Source organism: Arvicanthis niloticus, chromosome 22, assembly GCF_011762505.2.
Source record: "Arvicanthis niloticus isolate mArvNil1 chromosome 22, mArvNil1.pat.X, whole genome shotgun sequence".
In the NCBI taxonomy this organism is placed as follows: Eukaryota; Metazoa; Chordata; class Mammalia; order Rodentia; family Muridae; genus Arvicanthis; species Arvicanthis niloticus.
Genome location: NC_133429.1, coordinates 2,516,391 through 2,541,402, shown reverse-complemented (window position 1 = coordinate 2,541,402; position 25,012 = coordinate 2,516,391). Strand labels below are relative to the sequence as shown.

Here is a 25,012-nt window from a genome sequence, read left to right as displayed (position 1 = left end):
ACTATCCCAGCCCTCCAGATGCAGAGGCACATGGCTCTCTATTCGAGTTCAAGGTCAGCCTGGCCTAAAAGGCTGTGTAATAAAACCCTGTCTCAAAAAGCTGCTGCTGCTCCTGACGGTGGCAGTGGTAAGTATTTAAGAGAACAGAGACCAAACGCAAAGGTTCCGTGGGTAAAGAGGTTTGCTGTCAATTCTGAGGACCCCGTTTTGATGCCCAAGACCCACAGGAGAGAAGAGATCTCCAAAAACTGTCCTCACTTGGGCTGTGGAATGTACTTCCCCACAAAGAACGCAAGACATAAATACATGTGGGTTTTTTTTTTCTTTTTTTAAGTTTGTGATTCAATATAGTTGCCAAGGCTGGAGGACAGGAGATGGATCTCAAGATCTCACATATTTCTATCAGATGTGCTTGCCTCAGTTCCCCCGGGCTGGGCTGCACACTGTTGTACTGGCTAGAGACTGCTCTGGGAGCTCCAGTCTGGCCAGTGGAAGGCATCACCCAACTCTGCCCTGCGTGCCACAGCAAACCCAGGCAGCGGCCCAGCTCCTCCTTCAGTGGACGCCGGTGCCCGGGACCCGCAGGAGGGACGGGAGCGGGGGCTGGCTAGGGTGTCTCCTTCCCCTCGCAGAGCACAGTGGTAACTTCCTTCGGGATGGAGTGCATACGGATGCTGTGGCTCAGCCTGGCCCTGGCGCTGACGCTGGGGTCCCGGGTGGTGCGCGGTCACCCTCAGCCCTGCGGGGTTCCCACGCGCGCCGGGGCCTCCTTGCGCCTGGCTGCGCTCCTGCCCCGGGCGCCCGCCGCCCGCGCCCGAGTCCTAGCTGCCCTGGCCACCCCTCCGCCGCGGCTGCCCCACAACCTGAGTCTGGAACTGGTGGCCGTCGCATCCCCGACTCGGGACCCCTCGTCGCTGGCCCGAGGTCTGTGCCAGCTTCTGGCACCGCCGGGCGTGGTGGCCTCCATAGCCTTTCCCGAGGCGCGGCCCGAGCTGCGGCTACTGCAGTTCCTGGCAGCCTCCACAGAGACCCCGGTGCTGAGCGTCCTGCGGAGGGAGGTGCGCGCGCCCCTCGGAGCCCCGGTACGCAGGGAGCGCGGGAAACCCTGGGGGCGGGGACGGGAAGCTAAGAAGCCCCACACTTCTCCAACCAGGAGATGGAGAGGACCCCCCTCCCCGCCTACCCCCCACCCCCCCAACTCCCCCCACCCCCCATCCCCGTCCCAGCCCTTCCCTCCCAAGATGCCTTCAGCACGCCTTGGCTAGCACAGTATGACATTCTCTTCCTAAGCTTGGACAGAGTGGGAAATCCTTCCAGAAATCCTACCTTTCCCTCCTTAAAGGCCAGACAACTCCTTACCCACAGCTCTGTGGTGGCCTCGAGTTCCAGGGCAGCACAAGTCATCCCCACTTCTGCATTTCCCATACTTGATATGTCTCTGTCTCTTTGTCTCTGTCTCATCTGTCTCTATGTGTGTCTGTGTCTGTCTGTCTGTCTCTCTCTCTCTCTCTCTGATGTTTTGAGACAGTCTCTCACTGTAGACCAGGCTAGCCTGAACTCAGAGATCTGCCTGCTTCTGTCTTCCTAGCACTGGGTTCACAGGTGTGCGACATTACATCCAACTGGGTTGTTACCAAGGCAGGCCATCAAAGGCCCCACCCAGGGACAGCACCCTGGAGCATGGTCCCTGGGACACGGGAGATCTCAGGTCTTCTTTGCTAATCTGTCATGAGGCTACACCCAGGGAGACTCTAGCCCCAGAGGAACATTAGTGACCCAAGTCTTGGTATCCTTAAGGCCCCCTGGGTCTGGTGGGAGACTCCAGACCCAAGCTGACAATGACCCCTGCTTCTTGACCTGGGAATTGCACCTCTGTGTGCTGCCAGCTTTTGAGGCAGTCTTGTGTCCTCTGGGATTGGCCTGACCTCCCTATGCAGAGCTGTGGTACCCTCAGCACCATGGCCCCGCCAGGCAGCACCGTGGTTTTTAGGTGTCTTGGGCTGTTTTGTGTTCCAAATATGTGACATGACCCAAGCCCCGGAACTTTCTGAATGTACCAAGGGACTCCTGGGTAAGTGGGTGGGACTAGGTCAGAACTGAAGAGGAATGAGCTTAGGAGAGGTGCAAGGTCTCCATAGAGAAGAGCCAACAGAGCTGGGTTTTGAAGGATGCATAGGAGTTGGTTGGCATAGAGAAGATTACTATATTCAAATAAAGTAAAATAAGGGAGGGCTGGGTTCAAGGTTCGTTTGGTAAAGTGCATGCCACTATGCGAAAGGCCTGCATCCCAATGCCAGCATGGTATAAACTGCAAGTAGTTGTACATGTTTGTCATCCTGGCATTCTGGAGGTAGAGGCAAAAGGACCAGGACTTCCAGGAGTTCAAGGTTACATAGTTACTTAGTTACATAGCAAGTTCAAGACCAACCTAAGCAACATAATACAAAAAAAAAAAAAAAAAAAAAAAAAAAAAAAAGAAAAAAAAAGAAAAGAAAAAAAGGAGGGTACTGGGGAGCCAGGGAACACCAGTGAACTGAGAGCAGGCCAAGGTAATGCCCAGCTCTCAAGAATCTGGATTCCTTAACAGGGCGGGGTGGGTGGTCTGTGGATACAAAAGTGGACAGCCCTGACCAGGACCACCTCTTCCCAGACCCCGTTCCATCTGCAGCTGGACTGGGCTAGTCCCCTGGAGACCATACTGGATGTGCTGGTGTCCCTGGTGCGGGCACATGCCTGGGAGGACATTGCTCTAGTACTCTGCCGTGTCCGGGACCCTGGTGGCCTGGTGACACTCTGGACCAGCCGTGCTAGCCAGGCTCCAAAGTTTGTGCTGGACCTGAGCCGGCTGGACAGCAGGAATGACAGCCTTCGGGCTGGACTGGCCTTGCTGGGGGCGCTGGAAGGAGGGGGAGCCCCGGTGCCCGCTGCAGTCCTCCTAGGCTGCAGCGCTGGCTATGCACATAAGATCCTGGCGGCAGCACCACCAGGTCCCCATTGGTTGTTGGGCACACCGCTGCCCGCCGAGGCATTGCCCACAATTGGCCTGCCACCTGGGGTGCTGGCGCTGGGGGAAACTGAGCAACCATCCCTGGAAGCTGCAGTCCAAGACATGGTGGAGCTTGTGGCTCGGGCACTCAGTAGCATGGCCCTTGTGCACCCAGAGCGGGCCCTGCTTCCAGCTGTGGTGAACTGCGAGGACCTACAAACAGGATCGGAGACGACAGGGCACACCTGGGCTCGGTGAGGAGGGGCGGCCTAGGGGACAGCATCAGTCTAGGGGACAGCATCCAGAAAGGGCACACCTGGGCTCGGTGAGGAGAGGCCGGCCTAGGGGACAGCATCAGTCTGGGGACAGCATCCAGAAAGGGCACACCTGGGCTCGGTGAGGAGGGGCCGGCCTAGGGGAAGGTATCCAGACCCACAGTCTGGCATTGTCCTGTATGTCCTGTATCGATCGGGGTCTAGTGCCCCAGTAGGAACAAAACTTAGAGGATTGGGTGGCTGTCCCTCCATCCCCAGGACTAGATGTCTCAAGGGTTCCAGGCAGGTACTTTTCATTGGAGGGGCAGTTCTCTCAGAGTTGAGACAGTTCATATATTCTGTATTCCACAGGTTTCTGGGCAACACCTCATTTCAGGGCCGCACAGGGGCTGTGTGGGTGACAGGCTCCTCTCAGGTGCATGTGTCTCGGCATTTCAAGGTATGGAGCCTGCGCCGGGACCCACTGGGTGCCCCAGCCTGGGCAACAGTGGGAAGCTGGCAGGATGGACAGCTGGACTTTCAGCCAGGGGCGTCTGCTATCCGAGTGCCATCTCCAGTTGGCATCCAGGCCCGGCCAAAGCTGCGAGTGGTAACTCTGGTGGAGCACCCGTTTGTGTTCACCAGGGAATCTGATGAAGATGGGCAGTGCCCAGCTGGGCAGCTGTGTCTAGACCCAGGCACCAATGACTCAGCCAGGCTGGATGCACTCTTCACTGCACTGGCGAACGGCTCAGTACCTCGCACACTGAGAAGATGCTGTTATGGCTACTGCATCGATCTGCTGGAGAGGCTGGCCGAGGACCTGGCCTTTGACTTTGAGCTCTATATTGTGGGGGACGGCAAGTACGGGGCCCTGCGTGATGGACGCTGGACAGGCCTGGTGGGTGACCTGCTAGCTGGCCGGGCACACATGGCTGTGACCAGCTTCAGTATCAACTCGGCTCGCTCCCAGGTGGTGGATTTTACCAGCCCTTTCTTCTCCACAAGCCTGGGTATCATGGTGCGCACCCGAGATACGGCCTCGCCCATCGGGGCTTTCATGTGGCCCCTGCACTGGTCCATGTGGGTGGGCGTGTTTGCCGCCCTGCACCTCACAGCACTCTTCCTCACACTGTACGAATGGCGGAGTCCCTACGGGCTCACCCCACGTGGCCGCAACCGTGGTACTGTCTTCTCCTACTCCTCAGCTCTCAACCTCTGCTACGCCATTCTCTTCGGACGCACGGTCTCCAGTAAGACACCCAAGTGTCCTACTGGACGCTTCCTCATGAACCTCTGGGCAATCTTCTGCCTGCTGGTGCTATCCAGTTACACGGCCAACCTGGCTGCTGTCATGGTCGGGGACAAGACCTTTGAGGAGCTGTCTGGAATCCATGATCCCAAGGTGAGCGCTGGGAAACTTCGGGCTGTGGTCAGGAGAGGGTGGACAGCAGGCTCAGCAGGGACAGGACAATCTCCTGCCCATTCCCTTCTCATCAGTGCTGGGGTGGACCCAAGCCTTACGTAGGCTGGATAGGGATCATAGCCCCGTCCCGCCCCATCCCTTGCCTGTCTCTTGGCCACACCCCCAGCTCCAATCGCGACCACACCTCCATTCTTTTTTTTTTTTTTTTTTTGAGACAGGGTTTCTCTGTATAGCCTTGGCTGTCCTGTAGACCAGGCTGGCCTCGAACTCAGAGATCCACCTGCCTCTGCCTCCCAAGTGCTGGAATTAAAGGCGTGCGCCACCACCGCCCGGTGATACCTACGTTCTTAAGCATCAGATGTTTGTTTGTTTTAGCTCAGTTTGGAGCCCAGGCTGGCCTCAGATTCAAAGAGACCTGCCTGCCTCTGCCTCCTGCGTGCTGGGATTAAAAGGTGTGTGTCACAGTGACCAGCCTAAACGATCTGTCCTTTAAAACCTCCTAGCTCCCACTGCAGGGATGGCAGGCATGCAGAGGCACATCTGGATTTATTTTCACTTTCTATGTTTTTGGAGTTAGTTCATGGTACTTCTCACAACAACTAACCGGATCTAGCTGCTCAGGTCCTGCTGCCCCCCCCCCCCCCACCTTGTGTCCCATGCAGCTGAGTGCTGCCTGATGTTCTAGACACCATACATGGTTGATGGCTGTGGCCAGGTGGGGGCTGTGGGGGGGGGGGCGGGGGATGAGAGCAGAAGAAATTGGTGAGTCTGGGTTCCCGAGTACTTGCGGGTTACTGAATCTGAGCTCAGTGCGAGGTCCCTGCACGTGGTCACACGCAGGCCCTGGTGGGGACGCCAGCTGCAGGCTGAGCATGCCTCCCCCACAGCTGCACCACCCTTCCCAAGGCTTCCGCTTTGGCACCGTGTGGGAGAGCAGCGCGGAGGCCTACATCAAGGCGAGCTTCCCCGAGATGCACGCACACATGCGACGCCACAGCGCCCCCACCACTCCACACGGAGTGGCTATGCTCACGTGAGTCTGTGGGTACCGAGCAGCTTTGGAGGGCCGCCTGCTACTCAGACCCTGCTGACCTTGCCTGGTCCTGCCCCGCAGGAGTGACCCGCCCAAGCTCAACGCCTTCATCATGGATAAATCTCTACTGGATTATGAGGTGTCCATAGATGCGGACTGCAAGCTGCTCACCGTGGGCAAACCCTTTGCTATTGAGGGTGAGTGCATGGTGGGGCTCCGGGGATTGCAGCAGTAGGTGCCCGCAGCTTTAGTGGAGCCTTCTCAATCTCCACAGGCTACGGCATAGGGCTGCCCCAAAACTCGCCGCTCACCTCCAACCTGTCGGAGTTCATCAGTAGATACAAGTCCTCAGGCTTCATTGATCTTCTCCATGACAAGTGGTACAAGATGGTGCCTTGCGGGAAGCGGGTGTTCGCCGTGACGGAGGTGGGCAGGCACCCGAAACAAAGGGTGGGGAGCCCAGGCTATGCTTGCATCCACTCCTGCTCGCCCTATGCAACCTCAGCTCCAGTGCCCCTTCCTTCCTGAGATCTCCCTAGCTGCCCTGCCGGGGGTGGGGTGGGGGGTGCGGTCTGCATCCGGACGCTGTGTGGGGATTTTCTTGCTGTTCACAGACGCTGCAGATGGGGGTCTACCACTTCTCAGGGTTGTTTGTCCTGCTGTGCCTCGGGCTGGGCAGCGCACTTCTCACCTCTCTGGGTGAGCATGTTTTCTACCGCCTTGTGCTGCCGCGCATCCGCAGGGGCAATAAGCTGCAGTATTGGCTTCACACGAGCCAGGTGAGGAGACAAGACAAGGTAGGGAGGGGCGGAGGGCACCCCAGGAGCCTACCGAAACACCTGTCTGTGCCCCTAGAAGATCCACCGAGCCCTCAACACAGGGCCACCCGAGGGGCAACAGGAGAGGGCAGAGCAGGAGCACAGGTGAGCACGGGGCGGGAGGGTCACAGACTTAGTGGGCAGACAGGCCGCACTGCCTCCTCCTCCTCTCTGTCTAGCGTCCTCAAGGACGAGCCACCTGCAGCCGACGGTGCGGGGCGCTGGAGGCGGGTGCGCCGGGCGGTGGAACGGGAACGGCGCGTGCGTTTCCTGCTGGAACCTGGAGAGGCTGGCGGGGACCGCCCGTGGCTCTGCTCCAACGGACCCGGGCTGCACGCGGAGCTGCGGGAGCTGGAGCTGCGCATTGAGGCTGCACGGGAGCGGCTGCGCAGTGCGCTGCTGCGGCGTGGGGAGCTGCGGGCCTTGCTTGGGGATGGCACCCGGCTGAGGCCATTGCGCCTGCTGCACGCGGCACCCGCGGAGAGCTGAGGAACCACACGGCCGCACTGTCCACGACAGTTTATTCTATATACAAACATGACTCTGTACACTGCAATTAAATAGCGTGGAACGTGCGCCCCGCGTCCTGAGCTGCCACCTGCTAGTCCGGGCCCGGACGCTCGGCCCCGCATGGGCACCATGTGGAAGGCACTGGGGAGCACCAGGCGGCCGGTGGCCTCGTGCCCATCGCCGCCCTGTCCCGGCCGCTTCCAGAACCTTCGCCGCCAGCCCCTCTCCCTGCAGACCACAGCTCTCTTGGGCTCGGGCTGCGGCTCCGCGGGAGCCAGGCACAACACGGCTCTCAGGACCCAGCAGGGGCGGGTGCGTCCTCCAGAGGGACCCCAGGGTCAGGTCGTGAGCTGTCCGGGGCACTGGGGGCTGCTGGCCGCCTCTCCAGCAGCGAGGCGCTCAGCCCCGACAGGAAGGACGCGTCCGAGATGATGGCGGCAGTCTCGGCCACCCAACCTAGGTCACTGCCGGATACTGAGGCCCCAGCTCCCAGTGAGCCAGGCCCAGATGCTCCGCCAGTGGGCGCGGGGCTGGAGCTGGGGCCCAGCGCGAGGGGAGGGCTGGGATCTGGGGTGGCAGGGGAGCCAGAGTTGTTGTTGAGTTCATCAGGCAGCGCCGTGGGGGTCCCAGGGCCCTGCGGCAGCGTCTGCAACAGCATCTCCTGGATTCGGACCTGCTGCAGGATGGCGGGCAACTCGTAGTGGTGGAAGAAGTAGATCATGGAATGCTGTGGAGGTCAGGTGTCAGGTGAGGACTCGCCCACTAGCAGAAAGGCCGACCACACACACGGGGACAGCTGGTTAGGGGTTGCCCTTTGAAGGGGAGCGGGCCTCACCTGGATGAAGAGCCAGGAAGTGACCAGGGCCAGGCTGCTGTACTGCCCGTTAAAGCGGTAGTGGTAGGCATAGAAGGCGAAGTGGTAGAGGTAGAAGAACCTGTGGGGGCGGTAGAAGCTACCCTGCCAGACAGGCCCCTCCTTGTCCCACCCGGGAACCCAGCTTGCTCCTCATCTGACCCCACCTGCACCTAACCCATGCTCCCCACCCCACCCCATCCCCACCTCAGCCAGTGCCGCTTGCTGGTATTGGTGTGGCAGCAGATGGCATCGTACTGGTCGGCCAGCCACACGATGAGGATGATGTAGAAGGCCGTGGTGGTGTCATTGAAGAACTCAGACATGATGGCCTCCATCCCTGCGGGGACACGCGGCGGGGTTGGCGTGGGTGGGGCAGGGCAGGGGCAGGGGCGCAGCGGGGGTCCTCACCGACGAGAGCCAGGATGACAGTCAGCAAGGGCGCTGCGGGGAAGGCGATGGCCATGTTCATCTCCAGCATCTGCAGCAGGTCCACTGCGGGCACAGGGCGGCCGCCCATGAGGGCCTGGGGAGAGCCCACCCCACCCCCGGCCGGCTGGGACTCACCGATGAAGACGAAGATCTGGTGGTGCGAGTACCGCAACAGCATGGACACACTGAGGGTCTGTGGGAGGGTGGAGCAGGGTCACGGGTGGGAGGCCAGCCCACACGGCCCCGCTGCCGCCGGCCAGACACTTTCATCTACTCACAAAGATGACCATGATGACAAAGGCCGCCAGGTAGGACGTGCGAGCCATCCACATGCTGACAAAGCGGTAATGCTCCCCAGAGACCACATTCCTCAAGAAGCCTAGGGGAGGGAACTGTGAGTAGCAGGGTTCCCTGTCCTCCCTCCCCTTCTCCCCTCCACGAGGCCCACACCTTTGTTCTCCTCATTCTCTGCCAGGCCCTTAACACTGGACATGAGGATGTCATCGTAGCCCAGAAACTCATCCAGCAACAGGCGGCTGAAGCGGTCCCCAAAGCACTGGTCCCGTGTGGGGTCTGTGAGTGAATGGAGGTCAATATTGGTCAAGGAGCCAGGAAGGCCTCTGCAGCTGAACCATCCTTGGCCAGGGTGCCCAGGCTGCCTCACCTAGGGTGACCACCATGACGGGAATGCTCAGACGCTGGCGGGTGGCTTGTGACAGCCGCAGGAAGCCATATTCCAGCGAGTACTCCACAATGTACTCATCCTGTGGCCACACTGCAGACAGGGACAGAGTGGTCAGCTGGTTCCACCCTCAGCATGGCCTTGGAACCCTCCCTGCTGGGCTGCACACCTTTTGCTGGCGTCTCGGGGAAAGGGAAGTCCTGGCTGTCGTTCAGGGCATCGGCACCACTCGGTGGCTTCAATACCTTGGGCTCAATGTCCAGCTCGAACTGCAGGCACAGGGGACCGAGGTGTCAGTGCAGCCTGTATCCCTGACGGTCCATTGGGTGAGTGACCTCAAGACTGCGTGCCCGGAACCCGCCTGCTCACCTTGATGGAGCTGTTGGTGAACATCTCCACAGTCAGCTCCTCCTCCTCCAGCTCCAGGCCCCCGGGCTCCAGCTCTAGGCCTCCGAGGCCCCCATCACAGAACTGCAGGATCACGGGTGCCCGGCTGGAGTTGTGGCGCACCTCCACCCGCAGGACACCCTCCCGTGGCCATCGATCTCGAACATGCTCCAAGCAGTTGATGGGGGACCGGGAGAAGACGATGTGTATGTAGGCAAGGACGAAAAGCACAAACAGGGCCTGGCAGGGGTGGGGCGAGCTGTCAGCAGGGCTGAGGGACACACCCCTCCCAGCCAGGAGAGGCAATGGCTGCCTGTGCGTCCTTGGGAGCCCCCACTGCAGGGTTCGCTATACCACCCTCCAGCAGTTTCATGACCCTCAGGCCCAGCAGGTGCTCCAACTCAAAGCTGCCTTTGGGGATCCCTGATCACACTGGCTAAGAATAGCCACCGTCCCTAGTGAGGCACCCTCTGCCTTGCTTCTGGGGCTGGCAGGAGGCACAAGGACACAGCTGACCGGTCCTGGGGGCCCAGGCACCTCAGCAGGACCAGACTACTCTGACTGGGAAACGTGGCTTCCCGTGGAAAAGGTGACCCAGGAGACCCTGGTCCATGTTGGGAACACGAGTGGTTCACAACTGGGGCAGCTCCTGGCATGGGCCGGGGTGGAAGGCAAGAACTCTGCTCAGTACCCTAGAGGCTTCAGGATGCCCTGCTGAGACTCACCCAGCCACAGACGTTCAAGTACATTTAAAGGGGGAATGTGGGCCATCCACATGGCTCACTGATAAAAGAGCTTGCCACAAAGCCGGAGAACCTGAGGTCAGTCCCCAGGCCATACATGTAAGGTAAAGGAGCAATTGACACCTACACCTTCTCTGACTTGTACATATACACTGTAGGACGCATGCTCCCACATACAAATGAATTCACACAGAACCAAACTATTATTTGTTTGTTTTCATTTTTCAATACGGTCTGTGTAGACAAGTCTAGCCTAGAACTTGTTCTGTAGACCAAGCTGGCTTTAAACTCAGAGATCCCCCTGCCTCTGACTCCCAAGTCCTGGAATTAAAGGCGTGCACCAATTATTAATATCACTTACTAACTTCATTTATATGAGTACACTGTAGCTGTCTTCAGACACACCAGATACTTATTAACTTCAAATACCCCTATGCTGGAGCAGAGTTGCTCAAGGGATCCCAGCCTCTGGGAACATCCTCCTCTTCCCTGATCAGTGTGTGGGTGTATGGGGGGATTCCCTAATTCAGTAGTACCTGTGGGTCACAACCCCTTCAGGGCTCACCTAAGACCACTGGAAAACACATCACAATTCATAAGAGCAAATTCAGTTATAAAGTAGCAACAGAAATGTTATGGCTGGGGGGTCACCATGACATGAAGACTGTATTAATGGGTGCAGCAGGAAGGTGGGAGCCACCGCCCTAACCCATGTGGAGGGGAGGCGAGGGTGTCTCCATGCAGCTGTCTAGGGGAACCCTCCTCTGTGGCCCCAACTGACACCCTAGCTTCCCACTGTATCTCTGCTGGCTAGCACAGACCCCTGTTTGTCTATAGATCTATGATAACCAGGACCATAAGGTGCTGGCTGCCCAACATGGAGTAGGAAGATGGGAGTCCTCAACAGCCCCGCATGCCCAGGGTGTGCACTCAAGTTGCTACACTCTTCAGGATGAGCCTGGACTCCCAGCCACAGCAAGCACAGTAGGGTCCTTCCCACCTGCTGTAGGCAGCAGTGTAGGGGACAGAAGTAACTTAGGGCCAGAAACGGGCAGGAAGACCCTGTTCCATATGTTGATGTGACTGCTAGTCAGGGCTTTCCTCTGCAATCTGGTGACACAGCTGGATGCAAAAAGCACCCAACCCTTCTAGCAGTGACCTGTGGGGAAGGCCCCGGGACTGAGACCAAGGCTACTGTCTCCAGCTGGCCACACCTGAAGCTGGCACCTACCCCTGTCAACTGTGAGGCTCCCCTGGGCAAGAAATGGATTTCTGTATCAGGTGAACTGAAGGGTAAGCAGCCCAGGCTGAGACCCAGCAGCCACACCTGCCAGTCCAACCCAGGAGCCAGAAGCTGCATCCCAGGTCCTGTTCCACCTACTGGACATCTAATCTAGAGTCAAAGGGAGATAACCACTGGGCAGGTGGACATAGCCTGGGTCCTCCCTTACCAGGGAGATAGTCACTGGGCAGGTGGACGTAGCCTGGGTCCTCCCTTACCAGGGAGATAGCCACTGGGCAGGTGGGCGTAGCCTGGGTCCTCCCTTATCAGGGAGATAGCCACTGGGCAGGTGGACATAGCCTGGGTCCTCTCTTACTGCCATGGCCACTTTAGCCAGTCCACAAATACTCACCTGTCACTGAGCTAGAGCCTGGCATCCCACTCAGGCTCTTGGGCCCTCCCCCCCTCATCTGCCCACTGGGTGCCACATGCACAGGCACTGAACTTGGTCACCGAGGCCTGGTGGAGCTGCATGCCATCACCTCCTGCAGACACCTCAATGCCATGATCTAGGGTTCTCAGGACACCTCCTACCCTGTAAGCAGAGGGGTGTCTCATTGTCACCCCAGTCTGGTGTCTGGGGTTGTCAGTCCATCAACCTGTCTGGTATGGCTTGTTTGTCCCAACTAAGAAGGAGCATGGGGTCTACTGTCACCATTCAGCAGACCCTGTCTCTGACTAGACATCGGGTACCCTGAGCTGAGGCCCACCATTGGCGCAGGAGAAGGGAGAAGGGGCCCAGGCTCATCTGCAGACCATGGACTGGAGACTGAGGGGACTCCCACATCTGTCTTGAGCTCACGCTGGAACTACTTCTATGAAAGTACAGAACCCACGGACAGCTTTGAATCAGCGCCAGGAGCCAGTTCTTAAATTCAAAGCCCTCCAACATCACAACGCTGGCCACCATGCCATGCCCCCAACACCAGATGGTCCAGGCAGCTCCTCAGAGACAGCCTGGTGCCCATCCCTCTGGAGTAGCCTTTGTGACTGAGAACCCAGTATCTCCCAGGAGCACACCAGGAAGACACAGCCAGGGCAGGTGCCAGGTGCCAGCTGCTGAGGTCCCTGGCCAATCTGGCTGTGACTCCGTGGCTGACCCTAGTGAGGTGACCCCACCCAAAGCCACAAAAGACCTGGCAACAGTCTGAGAACAGACGTGACAGAGAAGAGCAGTGACACTGGGGGGCAGGGATGTCCCCAGGGGAGGTTCCAGGTGTGTTGGAATGAGACTGACTAGTAGAGACTGTGCTCAGAGAGAATCAGGGTAAGACAGAAATGACAGGGCCTCCAACACAGGACGTTGTCCACAGCGGAACCTCAGGATGAGAAGTGACCATACTGTTCTCAGTGGAGATGCAGGGCAGAATGGGAGTGACAGGTGGGAGGGTGGACCTCGAGCCCAAGATACTACCCCAAGAGAACACTTGGCTCTGGTCTTGGGTGGAAATTTTTGGGGCCTAGGCTCCCAAGTGGCAGAGTCAGAGGCCAAAGGGCAGGAGGCGGGGCCTGAGAGCTGAGGAAGTGGGGACCAGAGCATCTGTGAGAAGACTGGCATCAGGGTATCCAGGCATCAGGGGCCAAGTGGTAAAGCTGCAGGGGTGGGCAGGTGGATGACAGCTGGGGTCAGAGGTCAGGGGTCAGAGGTCACCTTGAGCAGAACGAAGAACTCAAAGAGACGGCGGAAAGCAGGTGGGAAGAGGCGTGAGTAGGTGACGGCCATCTTGAAGAAGAGCGCGTGGAAGAGCCGGTCGCGCACGTTGATGAGCGGATTGGGGTTGAGATTGGGGCCGCGCGGGCCGCGCACGGGCGCCGCGCCGCCACCCCCACCGCCGTTGGGCCCGGGCCCTGGGGCTGCCGCGTGCTCCGACATCACCGCCCCGCGTCACCCCGGCGGCCGCCGGCTGTCCCCCGCCGCGTCCCGGCCGCCGGATCCCCCCCGCCGCCCCCGGCCGCCGCCGCCTGCCCCTTTGCTCGCGTCCGTCCAGCCCGCGACGCCGGCGAGAGCGCCGGGCCAGAGCGCCACCGGTGCGCGGGGCACGCTGGGATCGCCACGGCCGCCCGAGGAGGCTGGGCTTCAGGACCGGAAGGCTGGCACCACAAGAAGTGGGCGGAGCCTGGCTACTTCTCAAACTTCAATCCCGGTAGCCTCACTGCTGAAGGGCAGAGTAACGTGGAGTTCAGCTTATTTTCCTAGTGCGCCTTCAAGCTTTGGCCGGCTTCACTTGTATTTTTTGCAATTTGCTGAGGCTACACGGAGCGGATTAGAGAGGAGCCCGGTTCATTTGCATAAATTCACTCCCACGTACTGTGGCATGGCCTGGGGCGGAGTCGTGTATCACGACTCATTTGCATTGAGCTTTAAGTTTTTTTTTTTAATTTTTAAAATTATCTTTAAAAATTTATTTTATATATGCGACTACACGGTAGCTGTCTTCAGACACACCAGAAGACGGTTGTGAGCCACCATAATAGATGATGGAAATTCAACTCAAGACCTCTGGAAGAGCAGTCAGTGCTCTTAGCCATCCCTTCAGCCCAGAGCTCTATCCATCTTAAGCATTGAGAAGCAGTGTCGCGTAGAACCCGTTTTGTTTATAGGGAGCCTTGGTCGACCTGTGGGGCGTGGTCTCAGAAACGTGCTAAAGCGTTGCAAAACCAGCGGGCGGGACGACGTTGCCAGTCTTATTTGCATCTGGTTTTCTATTAGCGGAGGATTAAAGGGGGCGGAGACGTATGGCGTAAGGCCTATTTACGTAGGGCTTCACTACGGCCACACTTAGGGGCGGGGTCCGATGAGGAGTCATTACCCACCCTGCCCTGGGAGGCCGGGCTTCCTAACACTGCTCATTAGCATAATGTTTTCATTAGCGGCTGTGCGCTGAGGGGCGGAGTTCCGTGGGGATAGCTTACTAGCATACAGTTTCACCGTCCCACAGACATCGAGGATTCCAAGCTGATCTGGCTGAGCTACCACTGAGGGGCGGAGCCTCGTAGTCATTGTCTAATTTGCATATGGCTTCCCAGAAGGCTTCGCTGGTGCAGGTTCTCTCAGACGGCTATATTAATTAATATGTGAGCTTTTACGCGCATAGATAATTATTCTGAGCGTTGTTACAAACGGCGGCCTTTTTTGATGAGTAAAGGCGTCACTTTAAATACACAAACCAAAAAAAAAAAAAAAAAAAAAAAAAGCACAAGTACCCTATGTGTAAAGTAACTTGTTTCTTTGTCTTTAAATAAGTGAGACAAGCAACATTTGACCGTGCTCGCTTCGGCAGCACATATACTAAAATTGGAACGATACAGAGAAGATTAGCATGGCCCCTGCGCAAGGATGACACGCAAATTCGTGAAGCGTTCCATATTTTGTCTCTTCTCAAAATCACGCAATCGACCCTGTGAAATCTTCTTTCCTACTCTGCCACATTCCCGCCCAATCTCGCTGGACCGCGGCTTTTACTGAGCGGCTCCTGCGCACGCGAAGGAAGCTGTTTTTAGGATGCAGCAGAGCGGCCTGTGTGCCTCCTACATACCTGTCGCGCGAGGGAAGGACTAGGGGCGTCTGTGTGATGGAGCAAGATGACTGTCTCTGCATCCGGACTGGGCGGCCAGGAAAAGGCAGGGGCGCTTCACCGGCTGAGTGAAGGGAACCCCTCCCTCCTAGTTTTCAGATGCCCCTGAGTTACCATCTGCTGTTGCCCAGAACACCTTGCATACAGTAGGCACCTAATAAATACACCCGTCTTGAAACTATTATGGAATTCACTCGTCACTTGTTAGAAACTACAAAAACGTCCCTAGGTGACCCGAGCAGCAAAACCTAGCCTGATCTTCATGGAGCAATGGGGTCCCCTCCAGCACAGGCCAATACTTCATTCAGCTAGTCATATCGCTCACGACAGAGCAGGCAAGGCTTGACTGAGGGATGAGATTTTACTTTTTTTACTTTTTGAGTTTGTGGTCTTGCCTTGTACCCCTGGCTGTTCTAGGGTACTACCTGAACTATTCTACCCCTGTGGTTGTGGAGACCAGGCTGGCCTCATAGTCACAATGATCCTCATACCTCTGCCTCCCGAGCAGTGATCTCAAAGGCGTGGTCACCACAGTCACAGCAGAAGCACCACCACCCAGACCCCAGGCACCACAGACACGTTCTGTCCCTGGGGAGGAGTGGTCCTGGCAGGGAGAGTCATCCTGGGGCCCGGCCAGCTTCCAGCACCGAGAGCCAAAATTCTTAAGATTTTTGACATCTAGTCCAGCCGCCCCAGGAGAACTTTGCAAATATTAACTCATGTGATTTTTCAGACAAGGAGCCTAGAGTCCAGAGAGAGCTGATAAATACTTAGTGTCACACAGTGAAATGGGGAAGGAGGAGTTTTGTTTTTGTTTACAACACAGTGCTTCTGTGTAGCTCTGGCTGTCCTGGAACTCACTCTGTAGAGCAGGTGGCATCGAACTCTCAGAAAACCGCCTGTCTCTGTCTCCAGAGTGCTGGGATTAAAGACGTGCCACGATTAAAGACGTGCCGCCGCCACCACACAGCTACACGGAATTTAAATGTAAAAATTCCATTCGTTTGCGATCTCAGGACAGAGTTCTAATACATTAAGCTGCTAGAAATCCAGGATCTTGGGTTCTGGGGTGTCTGCGTTTTTGTTTCTGGAATCGTCAGTCACAGAGCAGCGAGGACAGTGTTTGAATGTGGCACACAAGCCACACGGCATGGAATAGTTTTCCTTATTTGTTTTTTTTTTTTTTCAACCACTTCAACGCTCAGAGCTCAGGAGTGGGACAGGAGGGAGTGACTGGCCTTGCTACTGGGTGGGAACAGAGATGTGGCATTACTTCACAACACACTGTTTTAGTTCAAATTTTAGCCCCAGCTTAGAAAATGACGGAAGCTAGACTAATTTACTCATTTTTATGAGTGCCTGTCTGCGCACGATGTGCATGCAGTACCGGCAGCGGCCAGATGGGGGCGGCGGGCCCCCTGGAGCCGGAGTCTCAGAAGGCTGAGAACACCATGTCTCAGGGTGCGAGGGCTGTGTATGTGGATGCAGGTGCGCTGCAGACGGAGAAGAAAGGCGGGGAGGGTGGGCTGGGGAGATAGGTCAGTGGTTAGAGCACTAGCCGCTCTTGCAGAGAACCTGGGTGTGGCACCTGCGGCTGCTGTCACGGAGCTCAGCACAGTGGCCTGGACACCCTGATACCCTGCTAAGCCTGGTGTGTGTATCTGACAAGTTGCTCTGACAAGTGCTTTCTTTAACTATTCCTCAAAGGTCTTCACCTGGGGCTTCCTGCCTGGTCACAGGAACCTGCGCTGTCCACGGCTCGGGACTATCTGGAGTCCAGTGCTCCACTGTACAAACTCGAAAATTCCAGCAGGGCCCAAAGAGAAAGGATTGGTCCAAGCCACAGAAACCCAGAGAAGTGGGAAGAAAGCCACCCTTCGGATGGATCCAACTCCTACTCACACTTCTGCCCCGTGGCCGAGGCCCCTCTGTCAAGCCGTGAGCGTTCTTTGAGACCCTCAGGAAGGAGTCTAGTCCTGGATCTGTCTGCCTGTGTTCTGTGGGTGGGGCAGGACGCCAGCCCCTCAGGAACCAGTGACAACTATGTATGAAGGGACTAACTTGTTCGCCTGTGTCTGTATGTTTTGAGGTAGGGTCTCCTGTAGCCCAGGTTGACCTGGAACTGTTGTCCGTAGCCAAGGATGACCTTGAACTCCTGATGCTGGAGGCTCAGTCTCCCGGCTCTGGACTGACAGAGGAGCATTCAGTCGTTGACCCATCTCCAGAAGCAGCTTGAGCTCAGCACTTCCTGAAAACCCCACTGTAGAGCAGGCCATCCCCAGAACATCTCATGACTTCATCCTCACCCGGTCAGCCAGTAACCCTCAGCCCTTCTGGGAGCCCCACTCCACCCCCAAAGGATTCCCTTCTCCCACCCTCCATATTTTGCACTTGGTATTCTACCAGAAAACCGTTTCGTTTTGGACTGCGAAACTCCTACTCATCCGTCAATGCTCCAGCTCCCGAGGCCTCCTCGGAGGAGGAACCTGCCCGGATTCCTGTCTACACGGCCCCCTGCCCCTCCCACTATGAGGTGTTCCGAGAGGGAACAAGATCCTGGTAGTGCGGGAAGTGGTAGACAAGGCTCCTACCCAGATTGTAGGATCTAGGGTCCCACCCAACAGTTCCCTATGTGTCACTGTGGGACAGGAGGCGTGGACTGACATCTGGACTAGGTCGGAAGCCCATGCCCCTCGCTGCCTCAGTTTCCCCTAGCTCCAAAGGGAGCCGTGGGCCCCTCCCGACCGGCCGGGATGCGGGGTGGCTCCAGCGGGCGGGGGTCCCGGCGGCCGAGGGGGCTCAGGAAGTCGCGGCCACAGGAATTCGGCGCTTCCACGCCTTATAAGGACATTTGCTCCTCCAGCCAATCGGCTGCGGGGGCGGCGCTCAGCCCTGTCCCGGGCCGTCCGACCGCAGCCCGTCCCTCTGCCGGTCCCTCTGCTCCGCCTGTCCCGCGCCGGGGTCCCGCGCCATGAGCTCCACGCAGTTCAACAAGGGCCCGTCCTACGGACTCTCGGCCGAGGTCAAGAACCGGGTGAGTGGGCGCGGGGCCGCCAGCCTCGAACGCACAGACCGATGCGGGAGCCCGGCTAGCCAGGCTTTGCTTTACCCTGACACCCGGGGGGCCTGGGGTGCTGTGGGGAGCTGTGGAGGCTGGGAGGCTGGGGACCCATTCTATCTGCATCTTCGGGTGTCCCCTCCAGCCCCGCCCCGGGCTTCCTGCACCCTGAGCTCCTCGGAGGATGTAAGGAAGTTAAGGTCCGGGAGGGAGAAAGCGAGCACGCGAGCGAGCACGCGAGCTGGGGGTCTGAGAGCACCCCCTGAGGCCCCATCTCCAGTACCTGTCGAAACTTCCCGTTTCATCTAACCACTTAAGTTGGGGACCGGGAAGGGGGCGGGGCCGGTGGCTTTCTTAACAGGGTGTGGCCCCCTTCCTGGACACACACACACACACACACACACACACACATACACACCTGGGAAAGGGCTCACTGAGAGGAACCTCAAACGCGGGAGGACGGTGAAGTCACCAGTTTCAGAGGGACATCTGGAGAGTCACACAGCAAGGTGTCCTGAGCTGATGAGGGATATGCTGATCCCAGACTCGGAGGTCAGGCCTGACATCCTGAAACCTTCCAGATAGATCCTCCAACCACACACACACACACACACCTGGCACCTGGGAATGCAAATTTCACAGTCAGCAAAGCCGAGCGACCTGCCTAGGCACGCTGAAGCTGCCAGTCCGACCCAACTCCAACGGGCACCCGCCAGATCCCCACAGTGACACGAGAGGCACACCTACCTCATGCCACCCATGTTGCTGTCCTCAGCCTGCTTGAAACAAGCTGCTACTTCACTTCCTACCCCGGACTCAGAGAGGTTGCTCTAGCTCCCCAGAGAGACACAGCATGTGCAAGTCTGATGGCCCTGCCCAATTCCTGCAGGGTGGGCTGGACACCTCCCTGGAACAGAGAAAGTGAAAGAAAGTATCAGGAAAGCCCAAAAGATAGAGCTTTAGGGGCTGGGTGGGACCAGGGACAGGTCAGCACCTGCTATACAAGGCATGAGGTCTCAGATTCCCTCTGACTGTGAGCTGGGAAATGGAATGGCCTCCAACAGGCTGCAGGGGTCACAGAGGGTTGCATCTCCCACTGGGAGGGGAGACCCAGAGACTTTTCTATCTGACCTACATGCCTCAGTTTACCCCTTGGCTGGTCCATATCCGATGGGCTTTGTTCAGTCGGGTTAAGGAGCCTGGCCACTAGGGGACAGCTGGTCTTGATTTAGACCCGGGAGGCCACCGCATTCCTGGTAGTTTGTGGCCGGCGGGCAGGAATGTACTGAAGGGCCATGGGGGAGGGAGGTGGCCGCAGCAGGCGGGACTGGGACCCTGACCTTCTCTTTGGTCCTTGGAGTGGCTAGGGACGTGGCACAGCTGGACCAGGCATGCCTGGCGTCCCTGGCCAACCCCTGCTCCTCTGGGCTGTCCCTGCCTATTCCTGTGGGACAGAGGGGCTCCTGGTCGTGAGAACAGCTGGCCCAGATGCTCTGGCACCAGCTAATACCACTTCACCGAGTTTTAACAGACAGGAAAGGGAAAGGGGGTCCTGACACCAAACTCTTACACAAATCATCCAGATAAGAAAAGGAAACTGGGGAGCTGGAGAGATGGTGAGAGCACTGACTGTTCTTCTGAAGGCCCCGGGTTCGATTCCCAGAAACCACATGACAGCTCACAACTGTCTGTAACCCCAAAATCTGACACCCTCACACAGACACACATACAGACAAAGCACTAATGCACATAAAAAAAAAAAAAAAAAGAAAAGAAAAGAAACAAGACAGCTGCACTCCTTGAATCCTGACAGAGGCAGGTGGATCTCCGAGTTTGAGGCCTTGTCTATAGAGTGAGATCTAGGACAGGGCAGAGAAACCCTGTCTCAAAAGAGAGAGAGAGAGAGAGAGAGAGAGAGAGAGAGAGAGAGAGAGAGAAGAAAGAAAGAAAAGAAAGAAAGAAAAGAAAAAGAGGGGAAACTGAGGCCTGGAGAGCTGAGGGCCCACACGGGGCAGCTCCTGCTGCCACAAGAGCATGAGAGACGTCCGTAGAAGGAGGTGGAGTGAGTGTTCATGGGAAGTGAATACACAGGGACAGGCTTCCTGGGGAGGCTGGCCAGCTGGAATATTGCTCAGCCATGAAAAAGAACAGGCCTCTACAGTGTCAGTAGACAACCTTGAAAATGCTGTCCTCAGCCGACGCGAAGCCCTCTGCCTATAGGAAGTGCCCTGGCGCTGGGTCAGTAGCTCAGCTGCTGTACGGTGCTGGCTTAAGTGTTGGTTTCATCCCCAGTGCACCAAGGTGACCTGTGTCATCCTGCTCTAGGGAGGTGGCCGCAGTCTGGGTTTCTTGACACTCTTCTTGCCTGGCTGTTTCTGGCCTCATCTATGGGGACACCCCGGCAGGGCATGTCTGCACCCCACCTCAGCCCTAGCTCTTTGCTTCTCCAGCTCCTGTCCAAATATGACCCCCAGAAGGAAGCTGAACTCCGAAGCTGGATAGAGGGACTCACGGGCCTCTCCATTGGCCCTGACTTCCAGAAGGGTCTGAAAGATGGGGTTATCCTATGCACGTGAGTATTCATCACTGCACACACAGACATCACCCCTGAGCTCTCCTCCGTGCATGGCTGTTGGAACTCGGGACCTCTGGAAAAGCAGTCAGTGCTCTAACCACTGAGCCATCTCTCCAGCCCTTTATGCTTTACTTCATTTTTATTTTCTGTCTGTTCCTGCCATCCCCCCCACCCGCCATGTGCACATGGTTGCACTTTCTGCAGAGGCCAGAAGAGGGCGCTACAATCCCCGGAGCTGGCCTGTCTGCCCTGAGTTCTGGGAACTGACTGATTCCAGGGCCTGGAGCAGCAGCTAACACCCTTCACCCCTGAACCCTCCGTCCGGCCCCTCCTTGCCTTTTCTTGCTGTTTTGCTTGGTGTCTAGCCCCATCTTTTCCTAGTCCGGTGTTTCCTTGCTGTCTTGCATTCTCTACACATCCTAGCTGTTAGCATTCCTACCCCAGACTTCTCTTTCCTGCTTCAGTGGATAATGCTTCTGGAAATTTCTCCGTCTTGCGTGCTATGCACATGTTTGGATATTCCACAGTTGTGCACATGAAGAAAATTATATTCCGATTTCTCACATTTCCCCCAAAGCTCCATGCTTTAAGATTACATTCCTAGCACCCAGCAGCAGCAGTCAGTAGCATTGCTTGCTTGGTGGGAGAAGGGAAACTGAGTCTGGGCAGAGGCATTGAGGTTTCCTGGAAATGCATGAGCTTGCTGAGGTGAGGATGCGAATGGAAGGCCCTGTGTCATCTCTTCCCAGACTCATGAACAAGCTGCAGCCAGGCTCTGTCCCCAAAATCAACCGCTCTATGCAGAACTGGCACCAGGTGAGGGGCTGACCAGCAGACGGGGGAGCCCCTGTGTAGTCAGTGATCCCAGCTCAACACCCTTCCCTTCCCTCCCAGCTGGAAAACCTCTCCAACTTCATCAAGGCCATGGTGAGCTACGGCATGAACCCCGTGGACCTGTTTGAAGCCAACGACCTGTTTGAGAGTGGGAATATGACGCAGGTGCAGGTGTCTCTGCTTGCCCTGGCAGGAAAGGTAAGGTCCGAGTGGCAGCCTAGTGCCACATAGAGAAGCTGGTGTCAAGGAGTAAGGAGCCAGAACAACACAGGTCACTCAAGCCTGGCAAGGTGGCACTCGCCTTTAATCCCAGTGCTGGGGTTGTTCAAGGCCAGCCTGGTCTACAGAGTGAGTTCCAGGACAGTCAGGACTACACATGAGCCCCTGTGTCAAAAAAACAATCAAACAAAAAAGTCACTCTGCCTGATGTCAGAAGTGGGGAGGAAAGGATCTACCACCTTTCATCAAGAAATTGGGGAGGTGGGTGAGACCTGTGTTTGAGGCTGAAGGAACATCAAGGCTGCCAGCAGCATGAAGAAGTGTGGAGTGTGCAGGAGGAGCTTGGCGGGGAGGAGCCCCTATAGTTCTAGGGCAGGGCCAGACACCTGGGGGCTGGGTTGTATACACTGATGGCTCCCCTCGCCCCCGATCCAGGCCAAGACCAAGGGGCTGCAGAGTGGTGTGGACATCGGGGTCAAATACTCGGAGAAACAGGAGAGGAACTTTGATGACGCCACCATGAAGGCTGGCCAGTGTGTCATCGGGCTGCAGGTCAGTCCCAGAGCCTGTAAAGGGCCCTGACCCCCTGAACTCCAGGGAAGGTTTGGAGCCTGGCAGTAGCATCCTCACCCCCTACTCCTCCCTGCAGATGGGCACCAACAAATGTGCCAGCCAATCTGGCATGACAGCCTATGGTACCAGAAGACATCTCTATGACCCCAAGAACCACATCCTGCCTCCCATGGACCACTGCACCATCAGCCTCCAGATGGGCACCAATAAGTGTGCCAGCCAGGTGGGTCCCACCCCGCCATTCAGGCCTGGGGTATTCTACCCTCAACTCAACCTTGGTTCTTTCTCACTGTGCGTGCTTGTAGAAGTGACAACCCTACACTGTGCCTCAGTTTCCCCTAAATGCCCACCCCCATCTGATACTCTAAACTTTTTGTTAAGTTGAATGGGTGTGTCCCCGAGGTTTTGGGAATGTCTGTTTCTGATGGAGGGGTTTCCTAGCAGGCAAGGAGAAAGTGGGACATTGATGCTTAGAAATAGACAAAAAGTTGTATTTCATTTTATTTTTGTGCACAGGGCTGGGTTTGAGACAGGGCCTGACTACGTAGCCCAGGGTAGACTGGAGCTCTCAGCAGCCCTCCTGCCTCAGCATGGGATAAACTGGGCATGCACACATGTCATCCTCAGAAAGTGAAAGAAAGAGGATCAGGAGCTTAGGGCCATCCTGAACTACATAATGAGTTTGAGGCTAGACTGTGCTACATGAGACCAAGTCTTATAGAAACAAAAGAAAGCTGAGGGGATTAACTGTTCTTCTGAGTTCCACTTTCCCTGTCCACCCTGGTGTCTCCCATCTCCAGGTGGGCATGACGGCGCCAGGGACCCGGAGGCACATCTATGACACCAAGCTGGGCACAGACAAGTGTGACAACTCTTCCATGTCCCTGCAGATGGGCTACACGCAGGGTGCCAACCAGAGCGGCCAGGTCTTCGGACTGGGGCGGCAGATATACGACCCCAAGTATTGCCCACAGGGCTCTGCAGCAGACGGGGCTCCCACCGGGGGTGACGGCCAAGGCGAGGCCCCTGAGTACCTGGCCTACTGCCAGGAGGAAACCGGCTACTGAGCACCCAAGGGTGCCAGCTCCCCGCATTGCATCAGCATCCCTGTGTAGGGTTTGGGGTTTTCATTGTGTTGTTTTGTGTTTTGAAACTGGTCATCTCTTTGTATCTCTCCCTGGCCTGGAACTTGCTGCAATCCTCCTGCCTCAGCTTCCCAAGGGCTGGGATGACAGGTTTGTGCTATCTATGCTCCCTCCTCACCCAGCATGCCTTGCCTCCTTCCTAGGATTGATGCCCCAGGCAGGGAACATGGCTGTCCTTGAGATAGTGAAGTTGTCAAGTCTCCCAGGGGGCTGTGGGAGAGGCTGGCCCCAAAGAGCTTCCGGTTTCTTCATCTCTTTCATGTCAGTTTGTGGTTTGTGAACCCATGGAAATTGCAGGCAGTTTCAATGAAAGAAAACAGGGGGGGTTGTGTTTTCTTTGCCCCAAAAGTGTTGGGTTGCACTGGGCTTTAAAATGCTGCAGGCATTCTGAGGGACTAAATTTGCTTTCCCAAGATCCTCAGACTTCACCCTCCTGTGCCCAGTGGGGAAACTGAGGCAAGCCAGATGTGACCCCCAACACCTGCAGCCCTCCCTGCTCCTCTGGTTTTTGAAGGTCCCAGTTCTCCCGCCTCCCAGCACAGGCCTGATTAGCTCTGCTAGGCCTGCAGAAGTGCTGCACGCAGAGGCCACAGGGACCCCTGCGCTGCGAGATAATGTGAAATTCCCTGTGTGGACCAAAAAAACAATAAAAACCTCCGTTTCTAAGAGCAAAGCATACTCCTGAAGTTGGTGGTGGTGGGGCTGTTTAGAAGCAGGGGGCAAGCCCTTCACAAAAGTCAGAGGGAAGAAGGAAAATGGGGCACGGTTGAATGAATGATTTGAGGTCAGGACTAGGGTGCAGGAAAAGGCTCAGTCTCACTGGATTCCTTCGAACTCCTATACATCCTCAAAACCCCAACTCTAAGGCCCCCTTTCAAACTCACCCACGCCAGGGCCTTCAGAGCTGTGGATCTACACCCCCCTCCATGTTCATTGTGACTTTGTGAAATAAACCAGTTTTTTTTTCCCCCAGAGTAGGAGACATCTGGGAATTTTGCCTACAATCTGGGCAATTATTGATTTAGTCTTGGAATATTGGGCTGCCACCTGATGCTGAAGTTGTCTAGCTAAGAGGACCTTCTTAAAATGAGCGCTTTGGGACCCTTTGAGCCTTCACTCTGAGGATGAGCTCACAGACGCTGCGTGGTACAAGTCTGGCTGGTGGCCGGAGATGGGACAGGATATAAAGGACCTTGTGCAACGCTTCTGACCTGGAGGTCAACCTTTCTGACCTAAATTTGGTCTTTGCCTGAGGCCCCACATGCTGGTAGGCAAGAACAGACTCCAGGAAACAATCCTCTGACCTCCGCAGATGTGCCAAGCATGCATGTGTCTTACCCTAATGAACAAATTAAATTTCATAACAAAGGTTACTTGTGGTGGCGCACGCCTTTAACCCCAGCACTCAGGAGGCAGAGGCAGGCAGATGTCTGTGGACCAGCCTGGTCTAAACAGTGACTTCCAGGCCTATTACAGTGTGAGTCTGTCTCACATTTAAAAAGTAATTTAAAAAACAAGTCCTTGGGGAGAGGAGACAGAGGACTTTCCTGATGTGGGGAGCTGCCGTTTTTGTGAACTCACGGGCCACCCCGCTGTCCCCTTCTTTGTCGCGTCCCAGTGAAGCCAA

At 56.6% G+C, this 25,012-nt stretch overlaps 3 protein-coding genes and 1 non-coding gene across 6 annotated transcripts; 3 read left to right on the top strand and 1 right to left on the bottom strand.

Annotated features, from left to right (window-relative positions):
• The first annotated feature begins 602 nt into the window (after nucleotides 1–602).
• Grin3b (glutamate ionotropic receptor NMDA type subunit 3B) lies at nucleotides 603–7,006 on the top strand. Its single transcript, XM_076919538.1, is given in 9 exon segments — nucleotides 603–1,082; nucleotides 2,651–3,240; nucleotides 3,613–4,645; nucleotides 5,554–5,699; nucleotides 5,781–5,896; nucleotides 5,974–6,125; nucleotides 6,314–6,478; nucleotides 6,555–6,665; nucleotides 6,707–7,006. Coding segments are annotated over 9 exon segments (3,039 nt in total). The 5' UTR covers nucleotides 603–656.
• Nucleotides 7,007–7,021: 15 nt separating this feature from the next.
• Nucleotides 7,022–13,352, bottom strand: Tmem259 (transmembrane protein 259). 3 transcript variants are annotated; one of them, XM_076919537.1, is made up of 11 exons: nucleotides 13,058–13,352; nucleotides 9,364–9,621; nucleotides 9,164–9,263; nucleotides 8,977–9,087; nucleotides 8,763–8,885; nucleotides 8,591–8,691; nucleotides 8,448–8,505; nucleotides 8,292–8,324; nucleotides 8,088–8,220; nucleotides 7,863–7,962; nucleotides 7,022–7,754 (listed from the first exon to the last, which is right to left on the bottom strand). In XM_076919537.1, the coding sequence occupies exons 1-11, from the start codon at nucleotides 13,277–13,279 to the stop codon at nucleotides 7,320–7,322; spliced, it is 1,674 nt and encodes a 557-aa protein (XP_076775652.1). In that variant the 5' UTR covers nucleotides 13,280–13,352; the 3' UTR covers nucleotides 7,022–7,319. The 3 variants fall into 3 exon arrangements, with proteins under 3 accessions (XP_076775652.1, XP_076775651.1, XP_076775650.1); XM_076919536.1 differs by having other exon boundaries at nucleotides 8,292–8,375; nucleotides 13,058–13,351; XM_076919535.1 differs by having other exon boundaries at nucleotides 8,292–8,505.
• Nucleotides 13,353–14,671: 1,319 nt separating this feature from the next.
• LOC143436513 (U6 spliceosomal RNA) lies at nucleotides 14,672–14,778 on the top strand. The gene has a single exon (XR_013106481.1). It is a non-coding gene; the product is annotated as a U6 spliceosomal RNA (small nuclear RNA).
• Nucleotides 14,779–17,850: 3,072 nt separating this feature from the next.
• On the top strand, nucleotides 17,851–24,058 carry Cnn2 (calponin 2). The gene is made up of 7 exons (XM_076919534.1): nucleotides 17,851–18,015; nucleotides 20,490–20,611; nucleotides 21,364–21,430; nucleotides 21,509–21,646; nucleotides 22,103–22,219; nucleotides 22,317–22,463; nucleotides 23,041–24,058. Exons 1-7 carry the CDS (start codon nucleotides 17,953–17,955, stop codon nucleotides 23,305–23,307), a joined length of 921 nt encoding a protein of 306 aa, XP_076775649.1. The 5' UTR covers nucleotides 17,851–17,952; the 3' UTR covers nucleotides 23,308–24,058.
• Nucleotides 24,059–25,012: the final 954 nt, after the last annotated feature.